The 19,050-nt window shown below is 34.6% G+C and overlaps 1 protein-coding gene and 1 long non-coding RNA gene across 2 annotated transcripts; both read right to left on the bottom strand.

The window, feature by feature from the left end:
- Positions 1-1,195: 1,195 nt before the first annotated feature.
- Positions 1,196-4,690, bottom strand: LOC128559940 (uncharacterized). Its single transcript, XR_008372787.1, has 5 exons — positions 4,542-4,690; positions 3,435-3,553; positions 2,763-2,905; positions 2,297-2,388; positions 1,196-1,845 (listed from the first exon to the last, which is right to left on the bottom strand). It is a non-coding gene; the product is annotated as an uncharacterized LOC128559940 (long non-coding RNA).
- A 1,165-nt stretch (positions 4,691-5,855) lies between these two features.
- Positions 5,856-19,020, bottom strand: LOC123561525 (calcium-binding and coiled-coil domain-containing protein 2-like). Its single transcript, XM_045353971.2, has 10 exons — positions 18,881-19,020; positions 16,139-16,276; positions 15,802-15,949; positions 15,359-15,533; positions 13,856-13,999; positions 11,248-11,621; positions 9,981-10,197; positions 7,933-8,060; positions 7,574-7,702; positions 5,856-6,587 (listed from the first exon to the last, which is right to left on the bottom strand). Exons 2-10 carry the CDS (start codon positions 16,273-16,275, stop codon positions 6,279-6,281), a joined length of 1,761 nt encoding a protein of 586 aa, XP_045209906.2. The 5' UTR covers position 16,276; positions 18,881-19,020; the 3' UTR covers positions 5,856-6,278.
- Between the last annotated feature and the right edge of the window lie 30 nt (positions 19,021-19,050).

Raw genomic sequence — 19,050 nt, forward strand, 5'->3', positions numbered from 1 at the left:
AAACTAAAATACACTGAAAAGTGTTAAATATCCGTATTTTCCTTCTTCTTTCAATATGAAATACCTTTGGAGGGTCATGTTCTTCAAACCTGGATAAAAATTGAACTTAATTGTAGCAGATATAACTTCAAATTATACGAAATACAAAAAAATGGTGCGGTTCAACTAACTTGAATTTACCCTTGTAACAAGGTAACCTACCTCCTTAACAGACTCAATCAAACCAAGTTTGCTATTACCATTTACTTGGTTGCGTTCTATGCTCCCAGTGTATCCGTCACAGATCTTAACAAAAACTATAAAGGGCTTGGTTCACTTATAGGTGAAAATGGCACAAAATCAAATGTTGTTGAAATATTATTATAATGAATGACCAACAACTCAGAATGCAAAATCTCATATTTTAATTCATCTGAAACTGTGCTGTTGCCATGGCAACCGATTGATTTTCTTTATGGAAACACGAAAATCTCTTATAACTAATTACAATAACAAATTACATCAGAACGTATAATTAACATTCAGATATGCTAAGATATAACCCTAAGCAACGCCTATAATTTGAGGCAAAAAATATATGGTTGCCATGGAAACGGAGATAAAAATGAGAATATTTGCTATGTCTGTTTTTTTATGGAATAAAACCAATTTAGGTCATTCTTTAGGAAAAATAACATATGTAATTTGTTTGTGAAGATCATTATTCATAAATAATACAATATATTTCTGTTGCTATGGTTACAATGGAGTTGCAGTATATGCTTCAATGAGACAACAATGACGTTTTTGCTAAGTTACTGTAGAACACTTTCAGCATTTACCATTACATGTAAAAATTTAAAAAAATGCACCACTGAAAAGTGTTCTTCAAACAATGTTTTTTTCAAAACATAATATAGAACAACAGAAAAATGTTTCCATGGTTACGCAGTTAATTCCGTAAACATAATACTTCATAATCTCATTTAACACACAGTAATAGTTTAAGAAAACTGCCTTATTAAATGTCTTGATCATATTAAAAGAGTTAGATGATACTAACGGCAATAATATATAATTAGGCATACAAAAACTAAATTGTTTCCACAATAATCCAATGTATGTTTTTTACAAATTATACATATATTGTGCTTTCAAGACAGGTTAAATTAATTGTTCATGAAAAGGGAAATAAACATGATACTGCCGACAGAAATGATTACATTCAGTCTGAATACAGCAGAAAATATTCGTAGATCTATATAATCCAACTGTCGTAATGAAAAAAATGTATATTACTACCATATATGTTACAATTATTGTTGAAAAATCTTCCAGTGTTTTAGAGGAATTTCACATTTATACTGTGTTCAGCCTTACATGTATATAGTGAGTCAATATTTAACAAATGCATAGTACTGTTGACACCATAAAGTTGTTAATTCAATGTTAACATAAATTATATGTATCATTTGTTCTTTTTCAAATATATGGAATTTGGGTCTAGTACATCTTCAAAAAATCAAAAACACTTTCAAATTAATCAAAATTTCAGAGCTCTTTCTCAGTATTACTTTAAATGTTAAACACTTTTTTCCATTCATTCTTCGTTTTAAATGACTTGAATTATCAATTTTAATGGCTTTGACACTGCTGGTTTTGAGCATACATTGCTGTTGCTGCAAAGGGGCGCTATTTCATTATACAGGTACCACTGTCGACTGGCATTCAACTCAGGAATGGTAATACGGTTGGTGAATTTGCCTGTCATGCCAACCCCCTGCCTAAAAATATTAATCTCCGTCTCTGTGTTGAAGTTATAATCCTTCAAGAATACTATCTATACCAGGTCATGCAGAAGACATTCTGTAATGATAAATGTATCAAATATTTAAGACAAAGAACACATAACCTTTTCATCAATCCTGAACAACAGCATTCCAAAAGACATCCCACACATAATTACATTAAATAACATTTTAGAATTTTATTACAGTAATAACTTCTTTTCATGAAAAAATTCAACCATTGCACATATTCTACATCAAGTAAGGGCCATGATTTTGATCTCATTTTAACAAATAGTTCTTTAACCTGGTTAAGAAAAAACAGTTACTTTATTAGAATTATGTTATTTCTGATTAACTTGCTTGCAGTGCAGTGAGCTAGACACTCTTTAACAACACAAACATAAACAGAAACTGTGGTATTTTAATGTAAGTGGCCTCTTTACAGACATGATCTCTGCAGCAAGTTCCATCAATACTTGATTATTAATAAAAACATAATTGATTAAAGAGGCTCAAGCCAAATATACCTAAACATGTTCAGGACTGAATTCTGTATGCCTCAATCAGGTTGTACTCCAAGTCATCATGTAGACCCATCATAACAAGCCACATTCCATAGCTAAAATAACGGGTATATTTAAACAATGAATTCTTAAACAAAAACTTCTAAGTAGCAATAGTGAGTCCTTAGAATATAACATAGCATCACTTTATTAAAACAAATAAATGCCAGCTACACAGTTTATTTTCTTACATACACACCTAAGTCTTAATACAGTATGTTGTGTAAGTATGCAATATTCAAATTGTAATTCAATGTTTATCAGTGGAGATATTATTTTTCATTTAGATAAAATTATGCACATTATATATATAAACTGGAAACTAGTGACTTTCCAAACTGAAATGTATGAACACACTGTAAAATTAAATATTTCAACATCAAATTCTGTGTGCTTAATAAATATTTCTTTATTTATTGGGAATTCTTACCTTATTACAACACTTTTCTTATTTTGTCCACTATAATTGTCCATATGTAATGAAAGATTCTTTTCTCCATAGCCATAATGCTTGAAGTGATGGTGGACCATAGATACCACACTGTTTGCTCCTCTTCCAACAGCAGTACTGTACTTTTCATACAAAAACAAGAACAGTTTATAAGAAATGTATTAAATTCTCATCAAAAATGGAGTGAATCAACACTGACCAAACAGTTCATCATTCCTTATAGATATTGCTTAACATTAACTTGTATTTATCAAAATTTAATTGAATTCCAATTCACAGTGCTTATGATATAGCATCTGTATTATAAAGCAATGCAGTATTTTCAACCCAATTTCAGGGATTTACAGAAAGTTCAGTGAAAAAAAAAACCCGTAGAAATTAGTAATATCATGTCTTAACAAAACATAACTTCCTTTAGATAATTTTACTTGACAAAATTTCTGCAAAGGTGTCTCTATAATTCCAATGTAAAATGTGCACTGCAGGCCTGAAGCTTTTAAGCTTTTATTCATAGAGTCAGGATTTGTTTGAAGACTATGGAATTTAATTTAGTGATATATGGAATTTCATAGTTAAAATTGATATTGAAAAAGTGCATTTGAGGATACTGACACTGATATGAATGTAAACACTAACTTCAAAATCTTATACCTGCATGAGGATTCACAGAAATACAAGGGCCCTACTTGCTGAGCATAGTATGGGGTCAATACTTGTTGAGCACTCAAAACTGCAGTGGGCCTTTATATTTCTTACTGCTGGAGGTTATCCTGAAAAATAAAAAAAAGTTCTCATTTATTTAGTAGCCTACCAGCATGCTGTCTACCAGTAATGGCAGTAGTGAGAATGAAAAAGGTAGTTTTTATTGTAATTTGCATGTAGAATTTTTAAGAAATTTTCAGGAGGTCTATTTTAGTTGCTATAATTACAACAAAAAGTGACAATTTAAAACACCACTTTTCCTGTGTTATTGTACAATAATTTTCAATTTTCATAGATTCCACTGTGCATAATGAACCTGTAATTATAAAATTGTTCACATCTGTGACAGTTTAAACTGTTCACATCTGTGACAGTTTAAACAATGTACAATATCTTGTAATATTGGGCTATTCCAGAAAATATCCACCCCCTCCCTGTGGAAGCAGTTTTTTTTGTACAACCTGAGAGGAGGGGAGTGGGGGGGGGGGGGCGTATTTGGAGGGATCCTATTGGGAGCAAGGGGAGGGGGGAGGGTATTTGAGGTAACCTGTGTGTGGAAGTGGGAGGGGGGATATTTTCTGAAATAACCCGAGAGGAGGGGAGGGGGAGTATTTGGAGGGATCCTACTGGGAGGGTAAAATGTCTCCAGGAAGTGGGGGGGGGGGCTTAATTTTCTCCGAAAAAAACTGCTTCCACAGTGGGGGGGGGGGGGGGATATTTTCTGGAATATATAGCCCATTCCTGTTTATCAGATCAGTTCATTTACCTCTTTACAATTTCTAGATAGAAAGTTTCATACAGAATGTAGGCCTACTTAACATAGTAGATGCCCGACTGTCTTGGCTACAAGTATATTCTGCCATCATGAAAACTTACAAATACATCTACACAAGAAAGATATTAAAAGTATTTGACAGCAGACAGTCGAATCGAAATGTCAACACTGCTATTTTTCGCTGCAAAGTTGTATCTTCGATAAGTCAACAAACGAAGCGGTCTGTCCATTTTGTTTTGCCTCCAATTACGAATAAATTTATAATGAAAATTAACACTTACCATAACAATTATTAAATCCGCCATGCACTTTAAATATCCGCGTATATTCAGAGCAATAACTGCATGTATTCTCTGACCCAGTTTCAGACATGTATCCACCGATAATGGCGTGTTGATTTCAAAGGGAAACAACTCGCTAATTCACTCATTAGGTTTGTGATATTTCACTAAATGTTGAAACATTCAAACTTAAAAATCTTCGTCCGATATTATTGATTTTAACACTAGCTCTAATGGCTGTTGCTTGAAAAACAAATTAATGAAAACAAATATCTAATTAATTAAGTGACGTCAACTTCAACGTCATTTTACCGAAATCGAGGCTTGTGTAATTTCGGATAAAAATGTGTCTCTGAGACGGACGTTTTTTTCGTTTTTGAATATGGCGGCATTGCTCACCAGCGATGATTTTTGCACTTTTTGTTGGTTTTTAATGTACGAAGTAGTGGTTAAAATATTAAGACTGGTAAAGGATGCCGCCAAGGCGAAAACCATAAATAAAGTCTCAAATTTCATGGAAAATTCACATTTTTTTGGAAAGTGGGGCATGTTTGGAGTAATATATAAACACAACAACACATTATTTTTCAAAGTTTATTACTTATATATGAAGCATTGTGTTTACTTGTTACGAACAGCATATGTATCAATGTAGAATAAGTAATGTATAATATGGCAAAATTCGGTGCCATTTTCATACATTAGTGAACCAAGCCCTTTATGCCTAATGAAGTTCGTCTACAAATGAAAGTTACAGGCACCATTTCCCATACATAGAATACAAGGCATGCAGGAAGTAGGAAGTATTTTTAGAGAAATAAGAAATGTGTCAAAATTTAATCATTGATAATGTTTTGAATGTTTTGATATGTTTTTTGTGATCCTGAGTAGAGGAAGTCTAATTACATATCATTTTCAATTGCAGAAACAACAGCAGCAACAACAACAACAACAACACAAGAATTATCACAGTCCATTCGAAGCTTAGAAAAACATTGTAAAACACATAAAAATGTAAAAGAAATATGTGAGAGTTGATAAAATAACTCTGCATATTCAGAAAACAGGAATAAATAAAGTATCACGTAACATAAATTATTTGTTGTCAGGTTTTAATCGAGTTATATTTAGGGCTCTCTTCGTGAAGCACTTCTACAAACATCAAAACCTCCGTCAAGTTATGCATTGTGAATCGTTTTGTTTGTTTCTTTTTACAATAGGTATACTTACTGTTATTAAAATTTGACTTCACACGTAGAATGCATAATGTATCATGAAATCATTATAAATTCGAATAAACAGGGGAACACCATGTATATTTTAAAGAATTTTATTGGTGGGGTTGATACATACAGAGTGATAATGTGAATCTTTCTGAATATTATACAAAAATCTGAAGGAATGTAGAACTTGTTTCGGATAAGTTTTAAAATTGCAGAAAGGAAAGAAAGCATTCAGAAATGAAAGAAAGGTAACAAAAAGTGAATTTGTAAATGGTTTCTTACAAGAAGAAAGTAGAAACAAGCTGGTTCAATGTGTCCGTATACTTTTCCAAAAGAAAAAAAGGAACTAAAATATAAAACTGTCAAAATAGTGAGCTACTGTTATTAAACGATTTCAAGACGAAAAACAATGGTTTCCGCTTACGGCCAGTAGTGTCTAAAGTTTTTGTCCATTTTGTCACATTTGCGAGGGTAGGGGCCATTAATGAGATTGGAAAGGTAATCAGAGCATCGTTTAACATTTCATTTTGTCATGAAAGACAATGTGCTCCTCGATGACCCGACGGTCAGTCTTTTTAGAAAACTTGAGACCACAAGTAGGGCACTGCTCTGCTTGATATCGTTCTTTGTGTAGTTTTGATCGTTGCTGCTTCTCGGTACGGAGGACCTTAGATATCTGCTTGTTTCTCAGTTGATGTCTCTCTGGTGTTCGAAGCTCACTACTACTTCCTGCCTTGCTACAGCTAGTGCTACTGGGGCTTACATTCTCTGGTGATGTCCCTCTGTCCTCTTTCTGCTCAGTCGGCGTCTGTGTTGTTGTTTCCTGCAATACAACGTATAAATCTTAAAAACCGGACTTCTTTTATCCAAGTAATAATAGATCGGACGTCATGTGGCAATTTTACGTTATAATTAATGTCATAATGTTCTCCTACCGGTCCGCGCATCTACCGCTTTTTGTCGCAGAATATACATGGCTTGACCTTATTTGTTTAATAGGCAACCAAATTGAGCCATGTTAGAATGGGTTTTTCTAAATGTTCACGAGCAACACTCCTACATCAAAGATTATAAAGCTAGTTTGGAGACTGATTTCACTACTTTAAATTTTACCTAATTATCCGCCGAACGAACGTAGTTTTAAAGTTGACCCGCAATTATTAAAATCTGAGATTTGTATCAAAACGAAATTTTTAATTTTCTGGAACCTATTGCACTGTTCTTCGGCACATTTAAAGTGTTTGCTGTGTTATGTTATTCTTATAATATCCTTTTTACTTGATTTTGACAAAGATTTTGATGAGGAAGAATTAACATATAGCGAAGAAAGTTGCATGGGAAATTAAAAGCGGCTGCAGAAATTAGATCTTAAAAAGATAGAGGAAGATGACAAAATGACAGGTCATCCAACACAGATTTTATCTAACTTGCAATACGCGTGAATGTCTTCTGGGTCTACAGTAACCAATTTTATATCTAGATAATATAATTTAAAGCAAAGATCTATGAAATGACAAAACTGTCAAATAACGATGACTGCTGGAATAGCAAACGTTCCAAGGTCGAACCACAACGAACAACTTCGGGAAATTCTATATGATAGCCTAACGTAAAAAGACAGTCGAAGCCAAATCGAGCGTTGGGATCTCTGGAATGTGCTGCCTTTGGGGTCATGTGAATTGGTATGCATCCACTGCTTATCCTTTTATTTAAGAAAACGCATTTACACTGTAAATATTTAAAAAAAAATACTATTGTACATAACTTCTAAAACCCATATGCCGGCGTTTTTTTTATACATGTACCTACATGTACGTTACGGAGAAACTGCCTCCATTCGTTAGTGTGATCTTTGGCTCTTTCTGCCAGTACGCTCTTGATTCGGCGATTCAACTCCTCTGAAAGTTCCCGGAATTTGTCACTGGTGTTAAAGGCATTCTGAAATTCAGAAAAGCAGTCTTAAATTTACATTCAGAACAAAAGAAACGTCAAATCATGATTCCCTATTCTAAATAAACACTTAACGAAAACCGTTCTCATGGAAGAGCTGATTTTACGACAAGTAATGAAGTATCTTACAGAGATCAAAAGAAGCAATCTCGAAGTGTAAATAAAGAATAAAATAAGCTGTTTATATTGAAATTTGACACATACAATTCATATAGTACCTGGACAAGTTTTCTCAATCGTTTGTTCTCTTCCTGTAGCCCACTGATCTGTACCTGTTTGGTTTCGTTACACATATGTAACAAATGTATCGTCCTACTCTGTCTGCCTACAATTTTCTTTATGCGTGCTGGAAAAATAAAAAAAGTCCTTTCTTATTTGAGCCACGCCATGAGAAAACCAACATAGTGCATTTGCGACCAGCATGGATCCAGACCAGCCTGCGCATCCGCGCAGTCTGGTCAGGATCTATGCTGTTCGCTTTCAAAGCATATTGCAACTAGAGAAACCCTTAGCGAACAGCATGGATCCATGCTGGTCGCAAATGCACTATGTTGGTTTTCTTATGCTCATTTGTTTTGTCGGGTGGAAAGCCGTTAAAACAGTATTTCAGGTCCCCCTTGCCAATGTGAATATGACAATGACAATGACAAAATATTTATTTGATACTGGCCACCGGCCGATAACAATATAATGCAGTACAGAAAGACATTTTAGACAAATGCACTGGTACACTAAAGATATATATAATATATATTATTACTTATACGCATGTATTACATCTACAAATATTAACAAAGATGTATGTATCTTTCCAAAACATTGGCTATAAACTTATGACATTTAAATATATTAGCCTAATTCTTTATTATGTGTTCGAATGTAACAGAAATAGTATCTGAATATTTTTACTTATTATACACACGGAAAAATAATGTATTAACAATATGCTAAATTAACTGTTTTTATTGCTAGACTTGTTATTTCAGTGTTTAAAATGAAATTTATTTCAGCAATAGCAATCATTCAAAACAAAGGAAAATACAAGACGTAAACCTATAATTGTTGTTATAATAATTTTATGAGATTGCACAAGTATTTTCACAGCCTGTGACATTCCAAATTTAAAGAAATATTCTTATAATAATTATTTTTCCAGTCTCCATTAATTTCCAAAAATGGTCATCTTTATCGAAACGAAAACTAAAGATGTAACCTTTAGGAATTATTTTCGATAAGATCAAATTTATTGTAGCCATGTAATACATACATTTATATATGGTATTCTTAAGAATATGTCAACCTTTTAATTACATTATATTGTATGTAAAAATGTACAATTTAATATCTTGTAATCAAGAAAGCTATACTTATCACATAATATACATTCATAAAGTTATCATTGGTTCAAATCATGTGCCATGCTTTTATTATTAAGCATCATTAACAAAAAAGCATCAGCAAAAAATATTTTATATGTTCTCCACAACTGACTTCGCCGCATCAATCATAGTTGGTAGAGCGAAAAAGCTTCAAACGTATTTTAGTCAGTCATCAGAGAGGAAATATGCCTCGCTGGTGTTCGAACCTTAGGTTTTGTTACAATTTCAACATGTTTTAAAATGCATTTTTTACCATCAATGCCCATTAAAAGGAAAGATGGGCATATGTGAAATTGACACCCAGAAACAATAGTCGAATCAGCTTTTAAATAAGCATCTTCCTATGAATCACTGGTACCAATCGACGGGTTTGTAACCATTTTGTCAAATGACACCGGTCCTGACGACTGACATTCGGGTTCCGACGAGAAATCAATCGACCAATTTTACTTGTATTTTGTACTGCGCATATCGTATCGGGTACCAAACTTGACTTTAAACATAGGAAGTGATGATCCGGTTAAATATAGTCGTAAGCGTATTAATTTTAATACCCGGTTAATGACACGGCCCAGCGCAAGCAAATGTTCCCAGTGTCAGTTTCACAGATGCCAATCATCTTTTCTTTTAGAGAGCATTGATGTTAAAAAAGTGATTTTAAAACAGGCTGAAACTGAAATTGTAACAAACACGTTTTGTTATAACCGTCACTTATGCTCAATGCTAAAAATATTGGCAAACAGTTGGCAGGGGCCGATGAGGGGCACGGGTACTGACCCCAAGTGTCTTTGGTGATAATATGTTCAACCTCGCAATATACGATACAATCAAAATAGAAAATACACCACTGAATACATAATCATTATAGCAACATTCATATCATGTACCTATGCGTTTTGGATCTTTGACAATCCAAGTTCCGTATCTGTCGTCTGATACTTTCGTCACAATACTTCCGGTTTGTGATCTTTCCCTGAGCCGGGATCGAGCCTCGAACAGCAGTCCCTCTAGGTTTTCTACACGTTTTCGTAGAGACTTGTTATCATCTTGAACTTGACTGAGCGCCAAGTCCAGTAAACCAACACATCTAACTCTGTCGTTCTCCTGTAATTAATATATAATTACTGACATATAATACGCCTGTAAACTGGCAAGTGCTAGGATAAATAAATGCCATTATTATTGCAGACAAATCTGTTAATAATTTTCATGTAGACAGTACGCCCTTTACATATACATGGCAGCTCAGTTACACTGGGTCCGTATTCATCAACGTCTCAGACTTTCATTAATTTTATATTAAGTTTATACTCTGCAGCAGCTGGAGGCTCATTCTTGCAACGTTTAACAATGACAGAGCAAGCTACGGAGTCTACTGTTAAATTCACCTTTTCCGTAACACGCATTTTTTGTAATTTTTCTTTAAATATGACAACACTTCTGGCATTCTAAAGAACTCCCGTGACAGCATGTAGAAGGAATATTTTAAATTTTCAGAATATCTCGTTTAGTTCTGAACTTCTCACGCACACACACACACACACACATACACACACACACTGGGTTGTGCAAACTTCATTTTTCAAAAATCCACCTTTTCACACAAATGTACTGTAAATACAATGTATATGATACTGTGACCGGATTTTTGGCCATCGATTTGTTTTCATTTGACTAACGTATAAACAGTACATTTGTGTGAAAAAATGGATTTTTTGAAGAAAAAATAACACTAGACCAGTGCTTGTGAAACTGTGATTATTTCAGAGCATTTTCTTTCGTAAATTTCAGCCATTTTGACAGCAAAGTTTTTCTAAACACTAATTTTGAGTTTATTTGTAAACGAAATAAAATTTCATTTCTAGTCATAAAATTTACATTATTGAAGATTTCTTAAAGTCCATAGTAAACAGCGTACTACAACCATTGGAGACCTTTTGAATGTAGTATAGTTTAAACCGGATTTTGTTTTTAAAAAAGCTACAAATTTACAGAAAAACAAAACTTGTTACGACTTAGGTGGGTTGATCAAACAGTGAGTCTAAATGTTTCCCGCCTGATATCTATTTAAAGACGAAGGTGAGTCCAAGGTTATAAGGCCTAGAGATCATACTGTGGATACCCAACACCAAAATACTAAGTAAATGTAGCTACCTCAAGTTTTGATTTTAGTTCCAACATTGCATTCATTTTCAGTTTCATGTAACGCATTCTCTCTTCTTGCAAAAAGTCTCTTTCAACAAGGTCTTGCACAAGCGTTTTTGCGACCTGGCAACTCGAACAATCGTTTCCGGTTCCTTGCAAGGAGAGCAGGAATGCCTCTGGACCAGTTTTGAGCATTTGAAACACTGGGTATTCTATCGCGATCGGAAGTTTGTCGGAACAGGAAGCTGAAGGTGTCTGCCGCCTGGCCCATTTTATGTCGAAAACTTTGAGTTGTTTTGTATCATTGTGCGGAAGGTTGCTTGACTGGTTATACTCCTGTACTACTGGATGGGTACCGATAAATTTGAACTTCTGCAACCAATCTGGAAGCAGTTATACATTTTATTGATAAAGAAGAAAAAGGTAGCATTTAAGAATAAAGTTACAACATTTTGTTCAGTAATCAACAATACGTCAAACACAAATAGAAACAAAAGAGCTGCATGTTTCTTTAAGTCGCTCTAACGTCAGACTGTATATGAGCCGCACAATGAGAAAACCAACATAGTACGTTTGCGATCAGCATGGATCCAGACCAGCCTGCGCATCTGCACCATCTGGTCCGGATCCATGCTGTTCGTTTTCAAAGCCTGTTGCAATTAGAGAAACCATTAGCGAACAGCATGGATCCTGACCAGATGGCGCAGATGCGCAGGCTGGTCTGGATCCATGCTGGTCGCAAACGCACTATGTTTGTTTTCTCATGGCGCGGCTCATTTCTATTTGAAGGACTTTTTGGCGGCAAATTTCGTATTATCTGTATGCCATTTCACCATTCTCTGTTTTCTTTTAAAGAAATGCAGAATAACCTAACGAAAATTACGTAATTACACGGAAACTGTCGAGTATCATAACGGGTCCACTACCTTAAGAATTTGTAAGCTTAATATTCCCAAAGTTTGCAAAAAAAAAAAAAAAAAAAAAATAAATAAATAAACAAGAGGGCCATGATGGCCCTATATCGCTCACCTGTTATCATTGCACTTAAGGACAAGCCTTCAAGGTCAAAAGATCATAATAGAAATCAATCAAAAGAATTATGAGAAAATATAGTTGAAATTTTCTTTAAGTTACTTAAAAACAAGATTTGAAAACTTTTTGTAGAGGTCCACTAGGCAATGCTACATGTCAAATATCTAAGCTCTTCTGGTTTATTTTTAGAAAGTTTTGAAGATTTTTCTATGTACAATCAAGTAACCCCACAGGGCAGAGTCAATTTGACCCCAGGGGTCATGATTTGAATAAACTTTGTAAAAGTCTAATAGGCAATGCTACATGTCAAATATCTAAGCTCTAGGCCTTCTGGTTTATTTTTAGAATTTTTTTTTAAGATTTTCCTATGTAAAATCAAGTGACCCCTAGGGGCGGAGTCAATTCTGACCCCGGGGGACAAGGTTTGAAAAATTTTTGTAGAGGTCTACTAGGCAATGCTACATGTCAAATATCTAGTCTCTAGGCCTTCTGGTTTATTTTTAGAAAATTTTTGAAGATTTTCCTATGTAAAATCAAGTGACCCCTAGTGGGGGGGTCAATTTTGACCCAGGGGGTCATGATATGAACAAATTTTGTAGAGGTCCACTAGGTAATGCTACATGTGAAATATCTAAGCTCTAGGCCTTCTGGTTTATTTTCAGAAAACTTTTGAAGATTTTCCTATGTAAAGTCAAGTGACCCCTAGGGCGGGGTCAATTTTGATCCCCGGGTCATAATTTGAACAACTTTAGTAGAGGTCCACTAGGCAATGCTACATGTCAAATATCTAAGCTCTAGGGCTTCTGGTTTTTGAGAAGAAGATTTTTTAAATATTTTCCTATGTAAAATCAAGTGACCCCTGGGGCGGGGTCAATTCTGACCCAAGGGGCCATGATTTGAATAAATTTTATAGAGGTCCACTAGGCAATGCTACATGTGAAATATCTAAGCTCTAGGCCTTCTGGTTTATTTTTAGAAATTTTTTGAAGATTTTCCTATGTAAAATCAAGTGACCCCTGGGGCGAGGTCAATTTTGACCCCAGGGTCATGATTTGAACAATTTTAGTAGAGGTCCACTAGGCAATGCTACATGTCAAATATCTAAGCTCTAAGGCTTCTGGTTTTTGAGAAGAAGATTTTTTAAGATTTTCTTATGTAAAATCAAGTGACCCCTGGGGCGGGGTCAATTTTGACCCCGGGGTCATGATTTGAACAAACTTGGTAGAGGTCTACTAGGCAATGCTTCACACCATATATCTAAGCTCTAGGGCTTCTGGTTTTTGAGAAGAAGATTTTTAAAGTTTTTCCTTTCGGTTGCCATGGCAACCAGTGTTCTGCATGGAATTCAATTCTTTGAACAATTTTGAAAGGGGGCCATCCAAGGAACATCCCTGTGAAGTTTCATCAAAATTGGCCTGTTGGTTTAGGAGGAGATGTTGTTTAAAGGAAAGTGTGGACGGACGACGGACGGACGGACAGACGGACGGACGGACGCCGGACGGTGAGCGATCACAATACCTCACCCTGAGCACTTTGTGCTCAGGTGAGCTAATAAAACGAGAATTTTCATAGAAGAAGAAGTTACCAAAGTTTCCTTTGTTGGCGAGTGTGCTGACGTCATGGTAGACTGCGATGACCTTTTCTTTTGTCTTTGCACGTCTTTTTGGTGGTGATGGGCATGGTAGGTCATTTATGATCTCGAAAGTGTCGTATACTGGAGGAACGCATGCTGTTTGAAAGAAATGAAATTTCATTACATATAAATTTTGTAAGATTCAAAAGGGAATACCTTCAAAATTTCTAGTAATGTATATAAAATATCAATGACTCAAACATTAGATTTTTTGTATAATGATATCTATAGTACTGGCACATTCCTTTATTTTACTGCGTTACTAACGTAGATGACATATTTTAAAAATTATATTAGACCTTAATCGCGTAGCCTTTTTATAGCCTTTACACAACAGATACAACAAAAACGCTCGCGGAATATAACTTTGTTTTTACCTTTTATTAATAGCTGCTAGTAAATAAAAACATTTTTTGAATTTTACAAACAGTTAAATGTATGTCCCTTTAAAGTAAAACTCAGTCAATTAAGTATACTATTCCTCTTAACCGTTAAAGATTATATAGAGAATATTAGGTTACTGTCTGATAAATTTAAATTTATTAGGCGAGTTGAAGAAAATATATTAGGCGAGGCTCTGCCGAGCCTTATATTTTTTCGTAGACGAGCCTAATAAATTTAAATTTATTCAGACAGTAATCTAATATTCTATTTATCCTACCTGTTCAGAAAATTAGGCAAAAGTCGTTGGAAAGAGCAACAGCGTGCAGACTTGACGTCATATAATATGACGTTTGCTAGTGTAATTCAGTTTGTGGAAAATTGAAAAAATGCAATAACTTTTTTGTTTCTGGATAAAAACTTTTGATTTTACCACTTATTTTCTTAGTTAGAACATTTCGAATAAAATGATAACAGTTTCAATGAAAAATTCAGAAAAAAATTGGTTTCAAAATTTCCGGCTGAAGTGCTGTAAAAGTGAAAAATAGCAATAACTTTTTTGTTTCAGGATAAAAACCTTTGATCTGACCACTCATTTTCCAAGTTCAGACATTTCCAATACAATGGTGATGATTTAAATGCAAAATTTTGATAAAATAAGTGATTTCAAAAGTTCTGCAAAAGTGATATCTTGACACTGACTAGATAAAGCAAAGTTTATTAGGCAGGCAGATATTGCGCTATATCTTATATGAGGGTAGAATAAAAAAGTTTTAGGCGTAAAAAAATATATATATACATTCTTAAAGTGTTTTTTAATTCGATATATTAAAGAGCATAAGCAAACTATTTGTAATTAAGGTTTCTGAAAACAGATACTAATCTTAGAAAACAACAACTTATGATATAGGAATCACATGTACAGTGACTGACTATATTTAGTTATTAGGCGCGTTTTAGCTGGCCTTCAAATTCTTCCGCTTCGTGCCTAATAACCTAAATATACCCCACTGAAATATTCGATAATTTCAAACGTAAATACAGTTTATATAATTATACTTGTATAAAAGTTACCTTTTCTAGCGCGTTGTTTCTCCGGTGCGGAAGATGGTTCTTTGTAAAGTGCAGCAATATAGAAATCTGACAGTTCTTCTACATCTGTGATTTTGAAAGGCGCACTCACACCAACCACGTGATTGCCATGTGAGACGTACAGAAACTGATAGAGGTCTTTATCATTGGCAGGGATCTTCAAAATTGAACAATAAAAATGTACACATTTACCAAACAAGCAAACATAAACAGCATAAACAAAAATGGGGCACTTTTTATCGCCACACAATCTACTTTATTTCCAAGGAAACAGGATCATTCAATAAGCTTTGACAAGACGTCTCCTGTTACTCATGACTCCTCCTATGTACTAAATGTATAATTATTCAAACCTTGCTTGTAATAACTAAAATGCTTGAATTCTTCTTTAAATTTTGAAAAAAAGTAATAATACCATTACTTACTTGATGAAGGCTCTTTGGGAAGACTACTGCTCGTCGTCTTGGTGCAGTACAGTCTAGACCACGAGCTTGGGCCCAGCGATACGACATGTATTCACCTAAGTAGCGCCAGTCCATCCGAAATATCCCAATCCAATCCCAAGATGAGGGCCTAAGGAAAGAAATATAAAATCAGCGTCTGTAACTTCAAATCTTGAAAAGGGAATGAAATAAAAGAAAACAAATATATCAGCGTAAGTTTAAAGCCGACAATTTACAAAATGAATATATACACTACTATAGTACAAAAGCTAAATGAAAACAAGGTTTGTACATCAATACAAAAATGAGAAGGACATACGTTACATCTTGCCCAAGACTATAATTGGCTGTGATATCTTTGTCGCAAGGGTAACAGCTAATAACATTGTCGAAGAGCACGAGATCCACGTGCGGTGCCACTCGGACAATGTCAAACTCTGTTACACTGCGATACATGCTGAAATGAAAATAAAGTCTAAATAATATTTTTAGTGTCTATTATATTTTTGTTCAACAAGGCGACATTTTGCTATGATATTGCCTCAGAATACTTTCATATATAATTTTCATGAAATTTATTTTCTTATCTAATTATTACTGTGCTCATCTTTTTTAAAAAAAAAACAACAACATTTTTTATGAAACGATTCGGTAACAATGGCTGTCCTAAATCACATTGGACAATATCATCAAAATTGTAGCCCATTCTAAAAAACACACAAAGATTAGAGATTCGTTATAGGAGCTGAAATAAGAATGGGATATGTTTTTAATTTATCATTTAAAGCTATTTGTATATGACGGTTAGAATGCACTTTTACTGGTACGCACTTCCTGATAAGATTTTAAAAGGCAGGATGTTTAGATCAGGTCACAGTTGTGAGACTCAGCTCATTAATTTCACTCAGGAACTTTACAATAACACTGAACAGGGTCAACAAACAGATGTTATTGTCATGGACTTCTCCAAGGCGTTTGACAAGGTCGATCACATTAGACTAATTTATAAACTACAAAGCCTTGGTGTCAACCCACAAATTACCAAATGGGTCAAATCTTTCCTGTCCAACCGCTCCCAGAAAGTCGCTATTGATGGTCATTTTTCCAGTGAACTTCCTGTACTGTCTGGAGTTCCCCAGGGGTCTGTTCTTGGGCCATGTCTCTTCCTGGTATATATCAATGACTTACCAGATTCCGTCAAATGTAACGTAAGAATGTTTGCAGATGACACCATAATATACCTTACCATCAACTCCATTTCAGATAGTATATCTCTGCAACAAGACCTGATTAGCTTAGAAACCTGGGAGAAGAAATGGTCCATGGAGTTCAACCCGGACAAGTGTGAAGTCCTTAGAATTTTTAGAAAGAAAAATCCTGTAGTCTACCCCTACAAACTTCACAACATAGAGTTAAAAACTTGTGAGGCAGCTAAATACTTAGGCATAACCATTTCCAAAGATCTAAACTGGTCCAAACACATTGACAGTATCACTTCCAAAGCAACTTCCACTCTTCGCTTCATACAACGAAATGTCAAAACTGATAATAAAAAGGTCAAAATTGCTGCCTATAACACCTATGTCCGCCCTCAACTTGAGTACTGTTCAAGCGTCTGGCATCCTTGGCAAAAATCCCTCACTAGCAAAGTCGAAAATGTCCAAAGGTCAGCTGCTAGGTACGTCATGTATGACTACAGTTACACCAGTAGTGTTACACAAATGCTGAAAACCTTAGAATGGAATACACTCCAATATAGAAGGTTACACAATTCATTAGTAATGTTTTATAAAATAAGGACCCAGACAGTTGCAGTCGACCAATCTCATCTTATTCCAACTAGAAACCTAAATTACTTAATCCCCATGTCTCACACTCAGTACTTTTCTAACTCCTACTTCCCTAGGACCATCCGACTCTGGAACTCCCTACCAACTCATGTTAAATCTAGCCCCAGTCTCAGTATCTTTAGAGAGAGGCTGGCGGTGGTCAGTATGTAATTCTGTTGCCTCTGTCCCATTTTAACTGTAGCATACTGTCTTTTTTAGCTTTTATTCTTTTAACATTGTAACATATCAATTCTTTAACAACTGTTTCTCTGACAGCGCCGCCCAGTGATAGTCGGAAATCGACGGTTGGGTGAAAGATGTAGATGTAGATGTAGATGTTCTTGTTATCAATCTGACTTAAGTACTTGATCTTCTAAAAGCCTATGCGTAGCGTAATAGGAGATGTACTTTAGTCAGATTGTTCTTGTTATAAACACTTAAATAAATTGTAACAAAAATCTATTCAAGAAACAACAATGGAAAGCGGAGGTGTGGGGCGGTACGCCCCATAAGAATAAAGAGACACTTTTTTTTTGGAAAAGCCTACCGGTAAAGTGCATGTCCCACATATGCGTATTTCTGCCATTTTTGGTCATCAAATCAAGTTCGAGAACTTGCAATTTTGACTCTAAGTAAAGATGGATCCATTTAAATTTTTCAGAACGTATTGATATGCATTAAATAAAGAAACATGTGCATAAGTTATGAAAAGAAAAAATAATCATTGGCCAAAATTTCCAGCAGGGATTTTCAAATGATTTTTTTAAAACTTTTGGCCAACTTTTGTATCAAAAACTTACAAAAAAGTTCCACCAACCATTTTTTGAGACAAAAAGAAAAATGTCTTACAATATGTTTAAGCAGATGTTTTTAAATGAAAAGGATCTTTCACGGTGGGGACAACAATATTTTGAAATATTTAGAAAAAAAAAACATATCAGTTTTCACCCTAAAAATATAATTAAATCTATATAAAAATATTTTCCATTTATGAAATCATTCTTGTTCGAAATGTGATTTATCAGTTATGTAGATTCTATCAGAAAGAATCCATGGATTGATATTTTTTGAAATTCAGACACATTCTATGACCAAATCTAGTCCTTTTTTGTAGAAAATTCCTTGTGAAAATGAAGAGTACTGTATACATTTTATGTTGCAAACTTGTAAGTAATGTTACCTTGATACAATTAATAGTCGTAGATATATAATGCTATGATAATCGTACTTACGTGCCCTCCTGGACCAACGACGTCTATCTACTGATGTAACTCCAATACAACGGATGTGACGTAAAACATATTTTGACGACGCGCGAGATTTTAGCGCCAAATTCGCAAAAGACGTTTTTCGCGTCATTTGAAAGGATGTAGTGTTTCGACAACTCCTGTACGCTTTAGTT

This window comes from Mercenaria mercenaria, chromosome 10, assembly GCF_021730395.1.
Source record: "Mercenaria mercenaria strain notata chromosome 10, MADL_Memer_1, whole genome shotgun sequence".
NCBI classification, from domain to species: domain Eukaryota; kingdom Metazoa; phylum Mollusca; class Bivalvia; order Venerida; family Veneridae; genus Mercenaria; species Mercenaria mercenaria.

Bases quoted from the DNA above. Each gene is read 5' to 3' on its own strand.
- LOC123561525 (XM_045353971.2), bottom strand. From the start codon at position 16,275: ATGTATCGCAGTGTAACAGAGTTTGACATTGTCCGAGTGGCACCGCAC. The intron at 8,061-9,980 runs GTACATGATATG...TTATTTTTCCAG, and splicing joins CAAAGATCCAAAACGCATAG to CACGCATAAAGAAAATTGTA. The intron at 6,588-7,573 runs GTAGGTACATGT...GTTGTATTGCAG, and splicing joins AGTTTCTCCGTAACGTACAT to GAAACAACAACACAGACGCC.